Source organism: Hemicordylus capensis, chromosome 2 (genome assembly GCF_027244095.1).
Source record: "Hemicordylus capensis ecotype Gifberg chromosome 2, rHemCap1.1.pri, whole genome shotgun sequence".
Classification (NCBI taxonomy): domain Eukaryota; kingdom Metazoa; phylum Chordata; class Lepidosauria; order Squamata; family Cordylidae; genus Hemicordylus; species Hemicordylus capensis.
Window position 1 is genome coordinate 328509650 of NC_069658.1, and position 12712 is coordinate 328522361.

Sequence of the window (12712 nt, forward strand, 5' to 3'; positions counted from 1 at the left end):
CAAGGGCTCTGGGAGGTGCACAACAGACGAAACAAAAACCCGACAAATAAACATTTAAAACAAACACTACAAAACAAATTTTAAAACAGTTTGAAATCATTAAAACAATTAAGTACATTTAAAAGCAGTTTTAAAACCCTGGATAGTCAGACCAAACAAATAAGTGTTAAGGGCTCTCTTGAAGGTAAACAATGATTCCAAACTGTGAATTTCTGCCAGGAGTGCGTTCCACAGCCCATGAGCAGCTACAGAGAAGGCCCAGTTCCAAGTCGCTACCAGACATACCAGTGGTACATGGAGACTGACCTCCTCAGATGACCTTAACGTGCGGTGGGGATCATACAAAAGAAGGCGCTCCCTAAGGTAAGAAGCTTATACCTTACAGAAGCTGCATAACACATTCCACTGTGAGTAACCCTGCTAGTTTAACTTGTTGATTTTCCTGAGATTTGTACCATGATGCTGTTATTAGATATACAACCAGGATGTGAACTTACTGTTTTCATGTTTTGAAAATATGTGACAGCTCAAGCAGTTACTGAACTCATTTGAGACGCTATTCCTTTAAGGGGAAATTGAAGAGACAAAGAAGGTACTGAAATACACTCAGAAGAACCATAACCATTGTGTTCTTCCAAACATGGACCTCTTGTCTCAAATCTCTTGCACTAAATCCAGAAAAATATGCTTAAAGTAGACTTAGCCAATGGTATTAGGACACATTTTTAAAGAACAGATTAAAGTAAGCATTGGAGGAAAGTTGAGAACTAGCATTATTTCCTCAGTAACACAAAGGAACCTAGGAACAACACAGGAGGCTGCCCTATACCAATTAAGACCCTTGGTCCATCTAGCTCAGTATTGTCTACAGAGATTGGTAGTGGCTTCTCCAAGATTGTAGGCAGGAGTCTCTCAGCCCTATCTTGGAGATGCCAGGGAGGGAACTTGGAACCTACTGAATGCAAGCATGCAGATATTCTTCCCAGAGCAGCTCCATCCTTAAGGGGAATATCTTACAGTGCTCACACATGTAGTCTCCCAGGGCGGACCCTGCTTAGAAAAGGGGACAATTCATGCTTGCTTCCATAAGACCAGCTCTCCTCCTCCACCACAGCTTTAAAAGGTTTCCCCCACTAAATGGAGAGCCAGCGTGGTGTAGTGGTTAGAGTGCTGGACTAGGACCGAGGAGACCTGAGTTCAAATCCCCAATCAGCCATAATACTAGCTGGGTGACTCTGGGCCAGTCACTTCTCTCTCAGCCAACCTACTTCACAGGGTTGTTGTGAAAGAGAAACTTAAGTATGTAGTACACCGCTCTGGGCTCCTTGGAGGAAGAGTGGGATATAAATGTAATAATAATAATAATAATAATAATAATACTTGAAGAACCACATATTTGCTCAGGAGTAAGCACCAATGAATTCAATGAGACTAATCCTAAAGGGAGTAAGTCTCATTGAATTTAGTTTGACCCTCCACCTAAACATGCTTAGATTGAACTGCACAGCTGCAATCCTAAACATACAACTGTCAAAGGACATTTACAAATAAACATGGACAACAAGGGTGAACAACAAGGGTGCAATCCTATGCATGCTTAATTTGGAGTAAAACCTACTGTAATCTGATTCCATGTTTACTCAAGTCATACTGAATTCAACAGGACTTCTAAGTAAATATGGGATCGAGTTACACAACCTGTAACTTTAAAAAAAATGATAATCCTATCAAGCAACAGAGTAGAAGGATTCAGTACAGAAAGGAGAATTCCAGGTTTCCCAGCTTTCCTCCATTATTTCTTCGAGTTACAACTGTTGTAATGGGAAGAACTACAGGTGAAACTCAGAAAATTAGAATATCGTGCAAAAGTCCATTAATTTCAGTAATGCAAATTAAAAGGTGAAACTGATATATGAGACAGATGCATTACATGCAAAGCGAGATAAGTCAAGCCTTAATTTGTTATAATTGTGATGATCATGGCGTACAGCTCATGAAAACCCCAAATCCACAATCTCAGAAAATTAGAATATTACATGGAACCAAGAAGACAAGGATTGAAGAATAGAACAATATCGGACCTTTGAAAAGTATAAGCATGCATATGTATTCAGTACTTGGTTTGGGCCCCTTTTGCAGCAATTACTGCCTCAATGCGGCGTGGCATGGATGCTATCAGCCTGTGGCACTGATGAGGTATTATGGAAGACCAGGATGCTTCATTAGCAGCCTTCAGCAATTCTGCATTGTTTGGTCTCATGTCTCTCATCCTTCTCTTGGCAATGCCCCATAGATTCTCTATGGGGTCAGGTCAGGCGAGTTTGCTGGCCAATCAAGCACAGTACACTGTATACTTTTCAGAGGTCCGATATTGTTCTATCCTTCAATCCTTGTCTTCTTGGTTCCATGTAATATTCTAATTTTCTGAGATTGTGGATTTGGGGTTTTCATGAGCTGTACGCCATGATCATCACAATTATAACAAATTAAGGCTTGACTTATCTCGCTTTGCATGTAATGTGTCTGTCTCATATATCAGTTTCACCTTTTAATTTGCATTACTGAAATTAATGGACTTTTGCACGATATTCTAATTTTCTGAGTTTCACCTGTATATCCAAACACAACTATTATCAGTATAGAAGCTGAATCCCATAAAGAAACTGGCAAATCTAATGTAGCTCAAACATTGCTCATCTAGGGCCATGGATGTCAGATCTTCTTCTTGAAAAAAGTGTGACAAGTGCGGTGTGTCACGAAGAGAACCTGAATTCTTTGGAAGGTAAGGTAACTGTACCCAAGAGGAATCAGATGTGTAACTTTTTGCACTTAAAGCACCACATCTGATGACAGCTATTAAAAATTTTTCCTCACAAGACAAAACTGGACAGGACAGTCTGTAACCAACTTCTCTATATAAAACCTTGTTAGGCCCATGGTTAATCCCAAAACCTTATCTGCCTTTTTTATTATATCAGACTGCAGGCTTCAGTCTTTGAGGGAGATCTCTTGAAAATACTCTATTTTTACAACCTTGCTGGTTCCATTTTCACCACTTTCACATTAGACATTGAACTCAAAATCCCATCAGAAGGTCTCACACTTGAGCCTGAATAGATATTACCCAAACACACACACTCTCTACTGTTTGTTATCTAAGAAGTTCACAATCTTAAGCTATATAAAGACTAAAGGAGGAATAAACAAGATTTTTTAAAGTTATAGATTTCATATACTATTTGAACAATTCACACAGCCATAACTCTCATGCTTAATAACAACAATTGCTATGCTTTACCACACACTGATTAGGATAATAATTGACTGGCCCTACCATTAAGAAGAGTGAGACAGTCCTGCTTCAGGACAGCACTTCTGATGGATACCCATTATAGAGCAGCAAATTGACAGCAATTTTATTATTATATGTTTGCTGTCACAGAGGTGCCATTTGGATTTTCTGCTTATGGTATCAGACTATCTTGACTGACTCCAAGAACATGGAGTGGTGCAGCTGGATGGGGGGAGATAATCCAGTTATCTTAAGTATGAGTCCTATGGGGCTGTAGTTCTGGACTCCAGCACAACTCGCCATTGCCTACCTGAATTCTGTTTTTCTCCAGAACATTAAACACAAGACTCACTCTTCACAAGTGTTTCCTTGCCTCCTTAGCTTTCATTAAGATGAATTCCCAACCAGTCCTCCTAATTTTGCCCTCATGGTCCCTTCATCAAACTCATAATGCCTCCTATCCCAGAATCAAATATGCTTTCAAACCTACTTCTCCCTTACAATCAACATCTTGAGTTCCCTTTTCAATCCCCATTATAGACTGCTGCCCCCCTCTATAGCCAGTGTGGTGTAGTGGTTAGAGTGCCGGACTAGGACCGGGGAGACCCAAGTTCAAATCCCTATTCAGCCATGATACTAGCTGGGTGACTCTGGGCCAGTCACTTCCCTCTCAGACTAACCTACTTCACAGGGTTGTTGTGAAAGAGAATCTCAAGTATGCAGTACACCGCTCTGGGATATAAATGTTAAAAATAAAATATGCTTTTCCAGGTTCTTCTCCAGGGGCGTAACTACCATTAGGCAAGGGGAGGCGGCTGCCTGGGGGCCCCCACGTCCCGAGGCAAGTCACATGTGAAGTGAGTGTGTGTGTATCAGCGAGGGGCCCATTTTAAAATATTGTCTCTGGGCCTACTCCAGCCTCGTTACGCCCCTGCTCTTCTCAGTTTTAATTTGACGCTCTTTTTTTCTTAGCACGTCTCCATGAGGAGGCGTCTACTTCGTCTACAGCCCTGCTGCTTAGTAAATAGCTGTCCTGGAAAGAAGTTGAGATTGAAGGGAACGGCGTTAGCATAGCCCTACCCTAAAGCAACCTGAAGGCCTCCAACTGAGCCTGACTCCTAAGCTACAGACTTCTGGCATAGCCTTTCAGGGAAAAGCCTTCCCTCTAACCCATAAAAGGAAAGGGGGTCGTGGTGGAAGCATTTCTATAGCACAGAATGCTTTTAAAAATATGCACTTGAGACTATCAAAATCAGTCTTTTTCCACAGAAAAATAACAGTGCTAAAAGGACACCCTTTTGATGCAGCCCCGGGGGAGGCGGTCGCGTGATGGGGGGCGCCCTTGCACCTGTCCTCAGCCTCCTTTGGGTCACGTTCTTTCGGACGGCGCACGATGCCCCTTGGTCCCGCCCCTCTGATATGGAGATCACCGCCCCAGCTAGCTTCACGAAGGGCGGAAGTTACTTTTCCTCTCGCGCCTTTCCCCGTTACGTAATTTCCGGTACTTTCCGGAAAGAGCTGAGAAAGGAACCAAGTTTGAAATTGAATCTGGTAACCTAGTGAGGTTGAGTCTAGAAATTAACAGGTTAATTGTTTTGTCGAGAGTCGGTCTAAAACCAGCCGCCATAGAGCTGATTTGAGTGGGGGAGCGAAAACAAAGCTGCAGTCAGCGCGGCAGTGAGGCGCTTTCCACCCTCCGCCCCCATCCCGATCCCGCAAATTGCTAAAGCTGGGTAAGGTCCATGTGTGAGGAGTTTCTCTGCCTGCTTGCCTGCCTTTCCCACAACCCCAGCAGCTTCCTTGTTAACAGGCGGGGCTTTCTGCTTTGGACACGGGTCTAACGGGGCAGGTTTAGCGTCTTATGGCTGTCCTATTCTGCACTTTCTCCAAAGAGCTCAGGACAGCAATGCATGGTTCCCCCACCCCCCGCCATTTGTTTAGTTTCTCGACAACCCTGTGAGGTAGGTTAGATGGAGAGTATCGGGGGCAGCATGTATGCCACCCTTTAGCTCTTTGAGCCTTCCTGACTTAAGCCAAACGTACTAACCATTGCACTACACTGTTTTCCTCTTGCTAATTTCTTCTGATACTTTTTGTCAAGGTATGAAGTAGACTCTCAAGATATGAAGTAGACACTCTGTCCTGGTGTACTGTGAATACTTGGTGTGTTATGAATGATACTTTGGACCCGTGGCAGTCACATTATTGAGTATGCTGCAGTCAGTACTTCCTTGTGTATCAGTCTGTGTACAAAACTAGATTAATGACTCTGTCATCTCTACTGACTCTCGTAGTTTGTTCTGCAGTACAGAGAGATCAGTCTGGGCTGTACTGCTTGTGCAGATCAGGCATGCAAATTCATTTCATCAATGTGTAAGATGGAGACGAAAGCAACGTGAAGATATGCTGTTGTGGCAACTATGCTGGGATTCCATCCTTGAATCTTGATGTCTTTTCATTGGTGTTTCCATTACAGAGGATGCCTATCCGTGCTCACTGTACCATCTGCTCTGACTTCTTTGACAATGAGAGGGATGTTGCAGCCATTCACTGTGGACACACCTTTCACTATTTCTGGTGAGTATAAGTGAATGGTGAGATTGATAAAGAAAAGTCCTTGAAGAACCAGAGTAATTGTCTTTGAGTAGTAAAATATTGTGAAGTAATTATGAGCTGAAAAGATCACATGATAGTTTAATGTTGCAGAAGCTTTTGTAGGTGACAGCCCACTTGGTCAGATGCTGGAGAAACACAGTAAAACAGGCAGTTGAATGCAGGTGAGCATCCTTGATTAAGAGTGGTATCTTGGAAATTAACACTAGTGCCAGAATTAGAAATACTCTGGTGAGGTGGAATGAATCATACTTATGGTGGAATTCCCTAAGTGATTCTTCACCAAGAGTCCAGATAAGGAAAATAGAATTAATGAATCTTGGGTATTATTCAGGAACCTTCAAGCATATAACTAAAATGTGTTACAAATTAGCCATAAACAAATTAGCATATTGTGGGGCCCTACATGTGCCCATTTCAGTATCATAGATTTGAAGGTAAAATGTATCCAAGAAAGCAAAATAGTTGAGAATGAGCACAAAACATGGCAGTGTTACAATGTTACTTTTGTTGGTGGTATGTCTGGAATGATATGGTAATAGCCATTAATCCATCTTCATTACATTTGCGTGAAGTGATTCCACATCTGAAGTTGCATCTGAATTTTTTTAATGGTTTTGAGTTTATTAAGGAAATCAGACTTTTGAGTATCTGAATGTGGTTATGGCACATGGTTTGAGAATAGTGTTCCCAAATTGAGATATGCTCTCAGTCAGAGTATTAATATACAAGTAAATGGGGCATCCTGGTTTATCAGGTTTATGTATTTTTGGAAGCAGACAGAATCTGCCAGCACGCAGATCATCTGAAGATTTGCTCAGGATAATTTCTTTAGTAGTTTCTAAGATGTTTCTTAAATGAGTCCACATCTAATTGTTGGTAGAATTCAATCTGACCTTAGGTGGATTGCTGCTGCCACCATTTTGCCATGGCCTCCTAGACCTAGGGGTGAACCATCCAATCTCCAGGCTGTCCCTACCACCACTGCTACATCTGAACTCCTTGCCTCCTCTTTTCTGTGTTTAAAACTGAGCATGTGCTTCTGATACATCATTTTGTTTCATCCTATGAACTTGGAAGGGGAGGAGGTGGCAGCAGCAGCAGATTAGAGCAGCATAGAATACAAGAATAGGAGGAAGGGCAGAGCACTGCCCTCCTACTCACAGGTGGGTGGCCTGGACCTTAATGCAGCTGCACTCCCTTTTTTCCCATCCACAACACATTTTGGGCATCTCACCACCTGCACTTTGGGAATGCTGGCCAACAGGTGACAGCACTGACCTTGCTTCAATGCACCTTGGCTTTCTTGCTAGCAGTGTGGGCACTGTTCACTCTACATTTGACCTGGCAAAGGTAACAGGAGCAAGACACTTTTGCCAGCCTGCCCATGCCATATTTTGGGCCACTGCTCACTTACCTCCCTCCACATCTTGGTCTGGTTGGCAGGCAACCATGCAACTGTGTTGCATTTTGGACAAGTGTGGTGGTGGGGTGCCCTCCTGCCATTTCAGCCAGTAGCACCCACCTAATCTGCCTGCCTGCATGCAGTGGAGTTTAAAGACAGGCAAGTTGTGCGGCAAGGGAGAAGGGGTGTGTGTATAAGTAGGGCTGTGTGCTGTCATATGCACATCTATGTAAAAGTATGTCCAATTGAATTCAATAGGATTTATTCCCAGATTAACATGTATAAGACTGCAGCCTTCAAAAGGAGGATACTTTGGTTCTTGTTTGTCTTTATTATTGGAGTAAATAGCAATGTTAATTTGGCTGGGTTCAGTTGGATTGATTTGATCTTTTATTAGTAACTAGTATTTTTAAGCCCATTAAAATAACAGGCGCTAGTACCTTTTTTTTTTTGTTTCCTTTATTCCTTCTCACTCTCTCTCGCCCTCCTTTCCTTCCTTTTTTTTCTTTTTCTCTCTCTCTTTCATTCCTTCCTTTTCTCTCCCTCTTCTACTCTTTCCTTTCCTTACTTTCTTCTCTCTCCCTCTCCCTCTCTCCTTTCCTTCCTTTCTTCCACCTCTTCTCACTCCCATTTCTTTCTCTTTTCCTCTTTTCTTTCTTTAACGGGCTCGCTCTTTGGGGCTGGCTGCTCCTCCCTCCCTTCTGTTTTTTTTTCTTTCTTTTTTCCTTCTCCCTCACTCCTTTCTCCTTTTTCTTTCTTCTTCCTTCCTTCATTACTTCTCTCTTTCTTTCTTTTCCTCCCTCCCTCCTTGTTTCTTTCGTCCTTTTCCCTCCCTTCTCTCTCTTTTCTCTCCTTCCTTCTTTCCTTCTTTCTATTGTCCTGTCTCCCTCCCTCCCTCCCTCACTTCTCTCTCTCTCTCTCTCTCTCTCTGTCTTTGCCTTCCTCCCTCAGTCCTCCCGATCCCCTCGCTGCCGTCTCTGCCTTCTCCGTAGTCTGTTCTGCGCCCGCCGTTTTTCTCCTCTCTGTGGTCGGCGCTAGAAGGAGGAGGATCCCGCTCGGGAGTAGCTCTCTCTCGGCACCGCCCGCTTCATCGTCAGTCTGCCTGCTGCGCTTCCTCCTTTCAGGCGCGCTTTTAGCTCCTCCGGCCGTTGCCTGCTCCCAGGACCTCTATGGCCGGCCGTGGTGGGTTCCCTCTCTCCCCGCCGCCCACTTCCTCCTCCCACGCCGCCGCCCATCGTCACCCCGCCGGTCCTCTTTCCCCTGCCCGGCTTCGCCTCCCATTCCCTCCGTCTCTGGCGGGTCCGAGTGTGGCCGCCACGGCCAGTGGGCCCAGTCCGCCGCCAGCGGGCCAGGCCCAGTCCTCTCCCCGCCACCGCCGCCATTGGCCCCAGTCGCCCTGCAGCGGCCACTGCCGCCAGCGGGCCCAGTCTCGCGGCCACTCGGCCGTACCTGCCGCCTCTGCCCTCCCCGATCCCAGCTTCTCCCTCCCCGTAGTTCCTTCTTGGCCCACTGCTCCCTCAACATGGGGATCAGCGCATGCCCAGAACGGCCGAGAAAGACACGGGCAGGGACACGGGATCAGACTCAAGCTCTTTATTATAGAGGATGGCTTAGATTATTACTTTTTTAAAAGTATGAACATAGATACCATTTTGAAGGTTAGAACTACTCTTTGCATGAGTTTTGAGTTTTCTACTGTGCATCTCAGACTATCCTTTGCTTACAAATTCTTGGCCTTCATATTTCCCATCTATAAAATTGATATTGATTTTCCAGAGTGCCTTCATGCTTGCTTTAATAATCTCCATATATGTGTGCTTTGTTAATATATGTGACTTCACATGTAGACTACAGCTATACTCAGCTAGCTGAGTTATCTAGTTTTCCTTTTGTCTTTCTGACAAAACTGGGTTGTACAAGAGCTCTATTTTTAAGACACCTACCCCTCGTTTGGAATCAAAATCATAACTGTTTCAGAAGGAAGCTATGTGTCTTGGCACCTCTCACAGTCTAGCAAAGTAGTTCTGCCCTCATGGCAATGTTTGTGTAAATAATGATAAAGATGTTCAAAATCGTAGTGTGGAAATTTGACAAGCTGAAATTTCAGTGAAACCTTACTTACAATGCAGTTCTATGCATCCTTACTCGGAAGTAAGTTCTATTGATTTCAATAGAACTCACTTGATGTATTATTTAGAACTAGTGTTTTGAAGCCCGTTAAAATAACGGGCGCTAGTATGGAGCCTGTTTTAGAGCTCTTCCCTGTGGCTCGACCCCAGCAGCAGCACTTGAGACCCAGAGGTAAGCCTGCCTGCCCATCTCCCCCACCCACCCCAGAAACATCACCCCAGCCCCCCAGTCAAAAGCCTCAGCCCCCATCCTCTCCCCTCCTTCGGGTCTGTTCCAGCCCCACCTTCCCCGCTCGACGACGGTCTCTCTCTCTCTCTCTCTCTCAACCTGCTGCTGCCACTCCTTCTACGCAGCTCAGCAGCACCCCCGCCCCCTCACTTTTCTTCCCATCGGGTTCCAGGTTCTCTGGGCGAGGCGGCGGCTCCGCTGCCGTCTCAGCTGGCTTCCCTCACCACCTCCTTCCACCTCCACCTTGTCAGCTACATACCTCCCGCCGCCGCCCCCTCAGCCCGCTCGCTTTTCTTCCCTCCGGGTTCTCTGGCTGAGGCGGCGGCTCTGCCGAGGAGCTGCTGTTCTCTGCTGTTCTCTGGCCGCCGCCATCTTCCCCCTCCTCGCGGCCGGGCCATTTCGGCCGCTACCGTCTTTCCCCTACCTGCGGCCGGCCCGGTCCCACCGCCTCCGTCTCTCGCCTCCCCAGTCCCGCCGCCTCCGTCTCTCACCTCCCCGCAGCCAACATGGCCGTCTGTTGCCTGTGTCCATTTTGACTTGGCCGTTTTGCGCATGCGCTGTGCGCATGCGCAGAACGGCAGAGGGAGGCACGAACACACGCTTGGTGTCCGTCCATGGATGGACACCAAGCGTTTTATTAGAGAGGATGTGTATACTGTACTGCTTTTCAACAAAGAAGACCACAAAGCAGTTTATATAGTAAAAGGAATGTAAGTACAGTATGTATAGGATAACAGCCTATGCATTATATTAAGGATGCTTGCTTTATAGCTAGGTACCAGGTTAAATTTAAAAGTGTGATTGTATGTTGGAAAGCATGTGTGGTGATATACTTGATTAATTTAGTTGCCTTTCCTATTTGATACTTTGTACTTACTGGTGTGACTCATGTTAAGAAGCTCTTCTCATTTTAAGTATCCATTTGTTGGCATCCATTAAGTATCCGTTTGTATTTTCCCTAGCCTCATCCAGTGGTTTGACACAGCACCAAGTCGAACTTGCCCACAATGCAGAATTCAGGTACGTACAGATGGCTTAGACTTTGTTTACAAAATAATCTGTCACTTTTTAAACATACAAAGTGCTTTGTAGTTCTTATTTATGTCAGTGCTGCTGTATTACCAGAGTAGTTGAACAAATAGTGCTGTTTCTGGTTATAAATTCCTTCAACTATGAATTCACTGTGTGGCCTAGGGAAACTGAGGCTGTTGCCTGCCTGTTCTGTACCTCATAGGGCTGTTTACAAGCATGAATGACAAAATAGTTGTAAGGCATTTTGCTTATGCATTACTACTGCAGAACTCTAACCATAATTAACTTTAACTTGTAGAAAAGTAATACTATATCCAGAAGTGAGGATGATTCAGTAGGCCTGTTCCGGCTTTGGGAGACAGGGAAGGAATGACTGACGGAGTAAAGGGACAGGGAAGCACATTGGAGGCAGAAACCATCAACCTCATTTCCCTCAAGTGTAAAGCTTTTTATAAAGAGTGTGAAGCTAATGGCTCCAACATCTGTGTATTGTGGGGTTGAATTTTTCCAGTGCTTCTCTAGTGCTAAGGATTGGTACACATTGGGAAGTGTTTATAGCATAGTGTTTATGCTTTTCTTAGCAGAGAGCGTGAATTACCTAAATTTTGTTTAGAGTTCTCACCTTACCAAAATGAAGCAACAGTGCAGCTAGCTGTGAATGTAGCTAGCTTCATTCAGCTTTGCTCTTATGTTTCTTGAATGGCAGCCCTCAATGCATCACTACCATCTGCTTTTGAAACTGCAAGCTTCAATGCTGTCACTGATGTAGCATAGGGGAGACATCTGTCAATCCAGGACAGAATGTCAGAAGTCCTCCTACATAATGCCAGCTCTTGGCTATACATAATGAGCGCTTGCGGTGGTGACCATAGTGTGGTGCACTCTGTGAGTGTAGTCATTATTAGCAGAGTTGGTTTCGGTCTCTGCAGTTTTATTTGCCATCTAGGATTTCAAGAAAACATCAATTTGAAGATGCCAGGCTGCATGTTGCCTCATTATTGTGCTCCTGTCTTTTTCAGCCCCTGCTGGGTCTTGCTCCTTGTTGCCCTTCTGATTTGTTGATTCCCTTTATTCTTCATCACCTCTCATATCTTTGGGTTACCATGGAGTTATTGCAAAATAGCATCTTATGTAGCAGTAACTATGCAATTAGGTGGTGTCATGACTGTATATAATACTTAAAACACAAAGCTGTAGCTGCATGGGGGAGGTGGTGAAAGATTCAATTTCAGTGATTTTGGTTTTTTTTCATAAAGCAAGCCGCTCTTGCTTGGATTTGGCACACCATGAGCTCAGCCTCAGCTGCTGAACTGAAGCTGCCAGAGAACAAACTGCACTCCATTCCAAGGTGCTTGGATTTTTCCTTTTGTCAGAATTCCAAAATCGAATGCTGGAATGATGGTTGCAAACTTGGAAAGTCTGTTACTAAAATGATGAGCCAGATAATTTCTTAGTGACAGTAACTATGGGAAGTGTGTCATCTTCTATCCTGTGTCTCTTCAATGCACTAGACAGGGCACATTGATTCCACCTTCTGTGCCTGGTCCCCCAAGTGTTTCTGCAAAGCCATCCACTATAGAATCTGGCTGACTAGTTAATATTCATTCATTCATTCATTCATTCATTTAATTTCAATTTAATTAAAGCAATTCTGTTCTGAAGGCCCTAGTTTTGACCTTGTATCTTCTGCAGTGTTGGTATTTTTATTGTCTAGAAGCTAGATGGCAAATACTGTGTTCCATATTTATTTGCTTTATTAATTTGATATTTGCTTAATACACAACGTCCTTGTTGTTTCCCATGTTATATGTAGGTTGGTAAAAGACACATCATTAACAAATTGTTCTTTGATGTTGCCCTGGAGGAACAGACAGCAGTGGATGCAGAAACTCTACAGGTATGCAATTTATATTTATGTGCAGCAGCTTGTACCTATCACATGAGTTAATGAAATAGCCTCTGTGGTAGAGAATTGTTTTCACTGTAGGATCAAAGATGCATACTGGTGTGTT

General features: G+C 44.2%; 1 protein-coding gene across 2 annotated transcripts in view; it reads left to right on the forward strand.

Annotated features, from left to right (window-relative positions):
* Positions 1 to 4757: 4757 nt before the first annotated feature.
* TRAIP (TRAF interacting protein) overlaps positions 4758 to 12712 on the forward strand; it is a 47484-nt gene continuing 39529 nt past the window's right edge. The window contains exons 1-4 of one of the 2 annotated variants that reach the window (XM_053302611.1): positions 4758 to 5025; positions 5769 to 5869; positions 10631 to 10688; positions 12514 to 12597. In XM_053302611.1, coding sequence (XP_053158586.1) covers positions 5772 to 5869; positions 10631 to 10688; positions 12514 to 12597 — 240 coding nt within the window. In that variant the 5' untranslated portion in view covers positions 4758 to 5025; positions 5769 to 5771. Of the gene's footprint in view, positions 5026 to 5134; positions 5254 to 5768; positions 5870 to 10630; positions 10689 to 12513; positions 12598 to 12712 lie in introns of those variants that run through there. The other variant, XM_053302610.1, reaches the window with a different exon arrangement.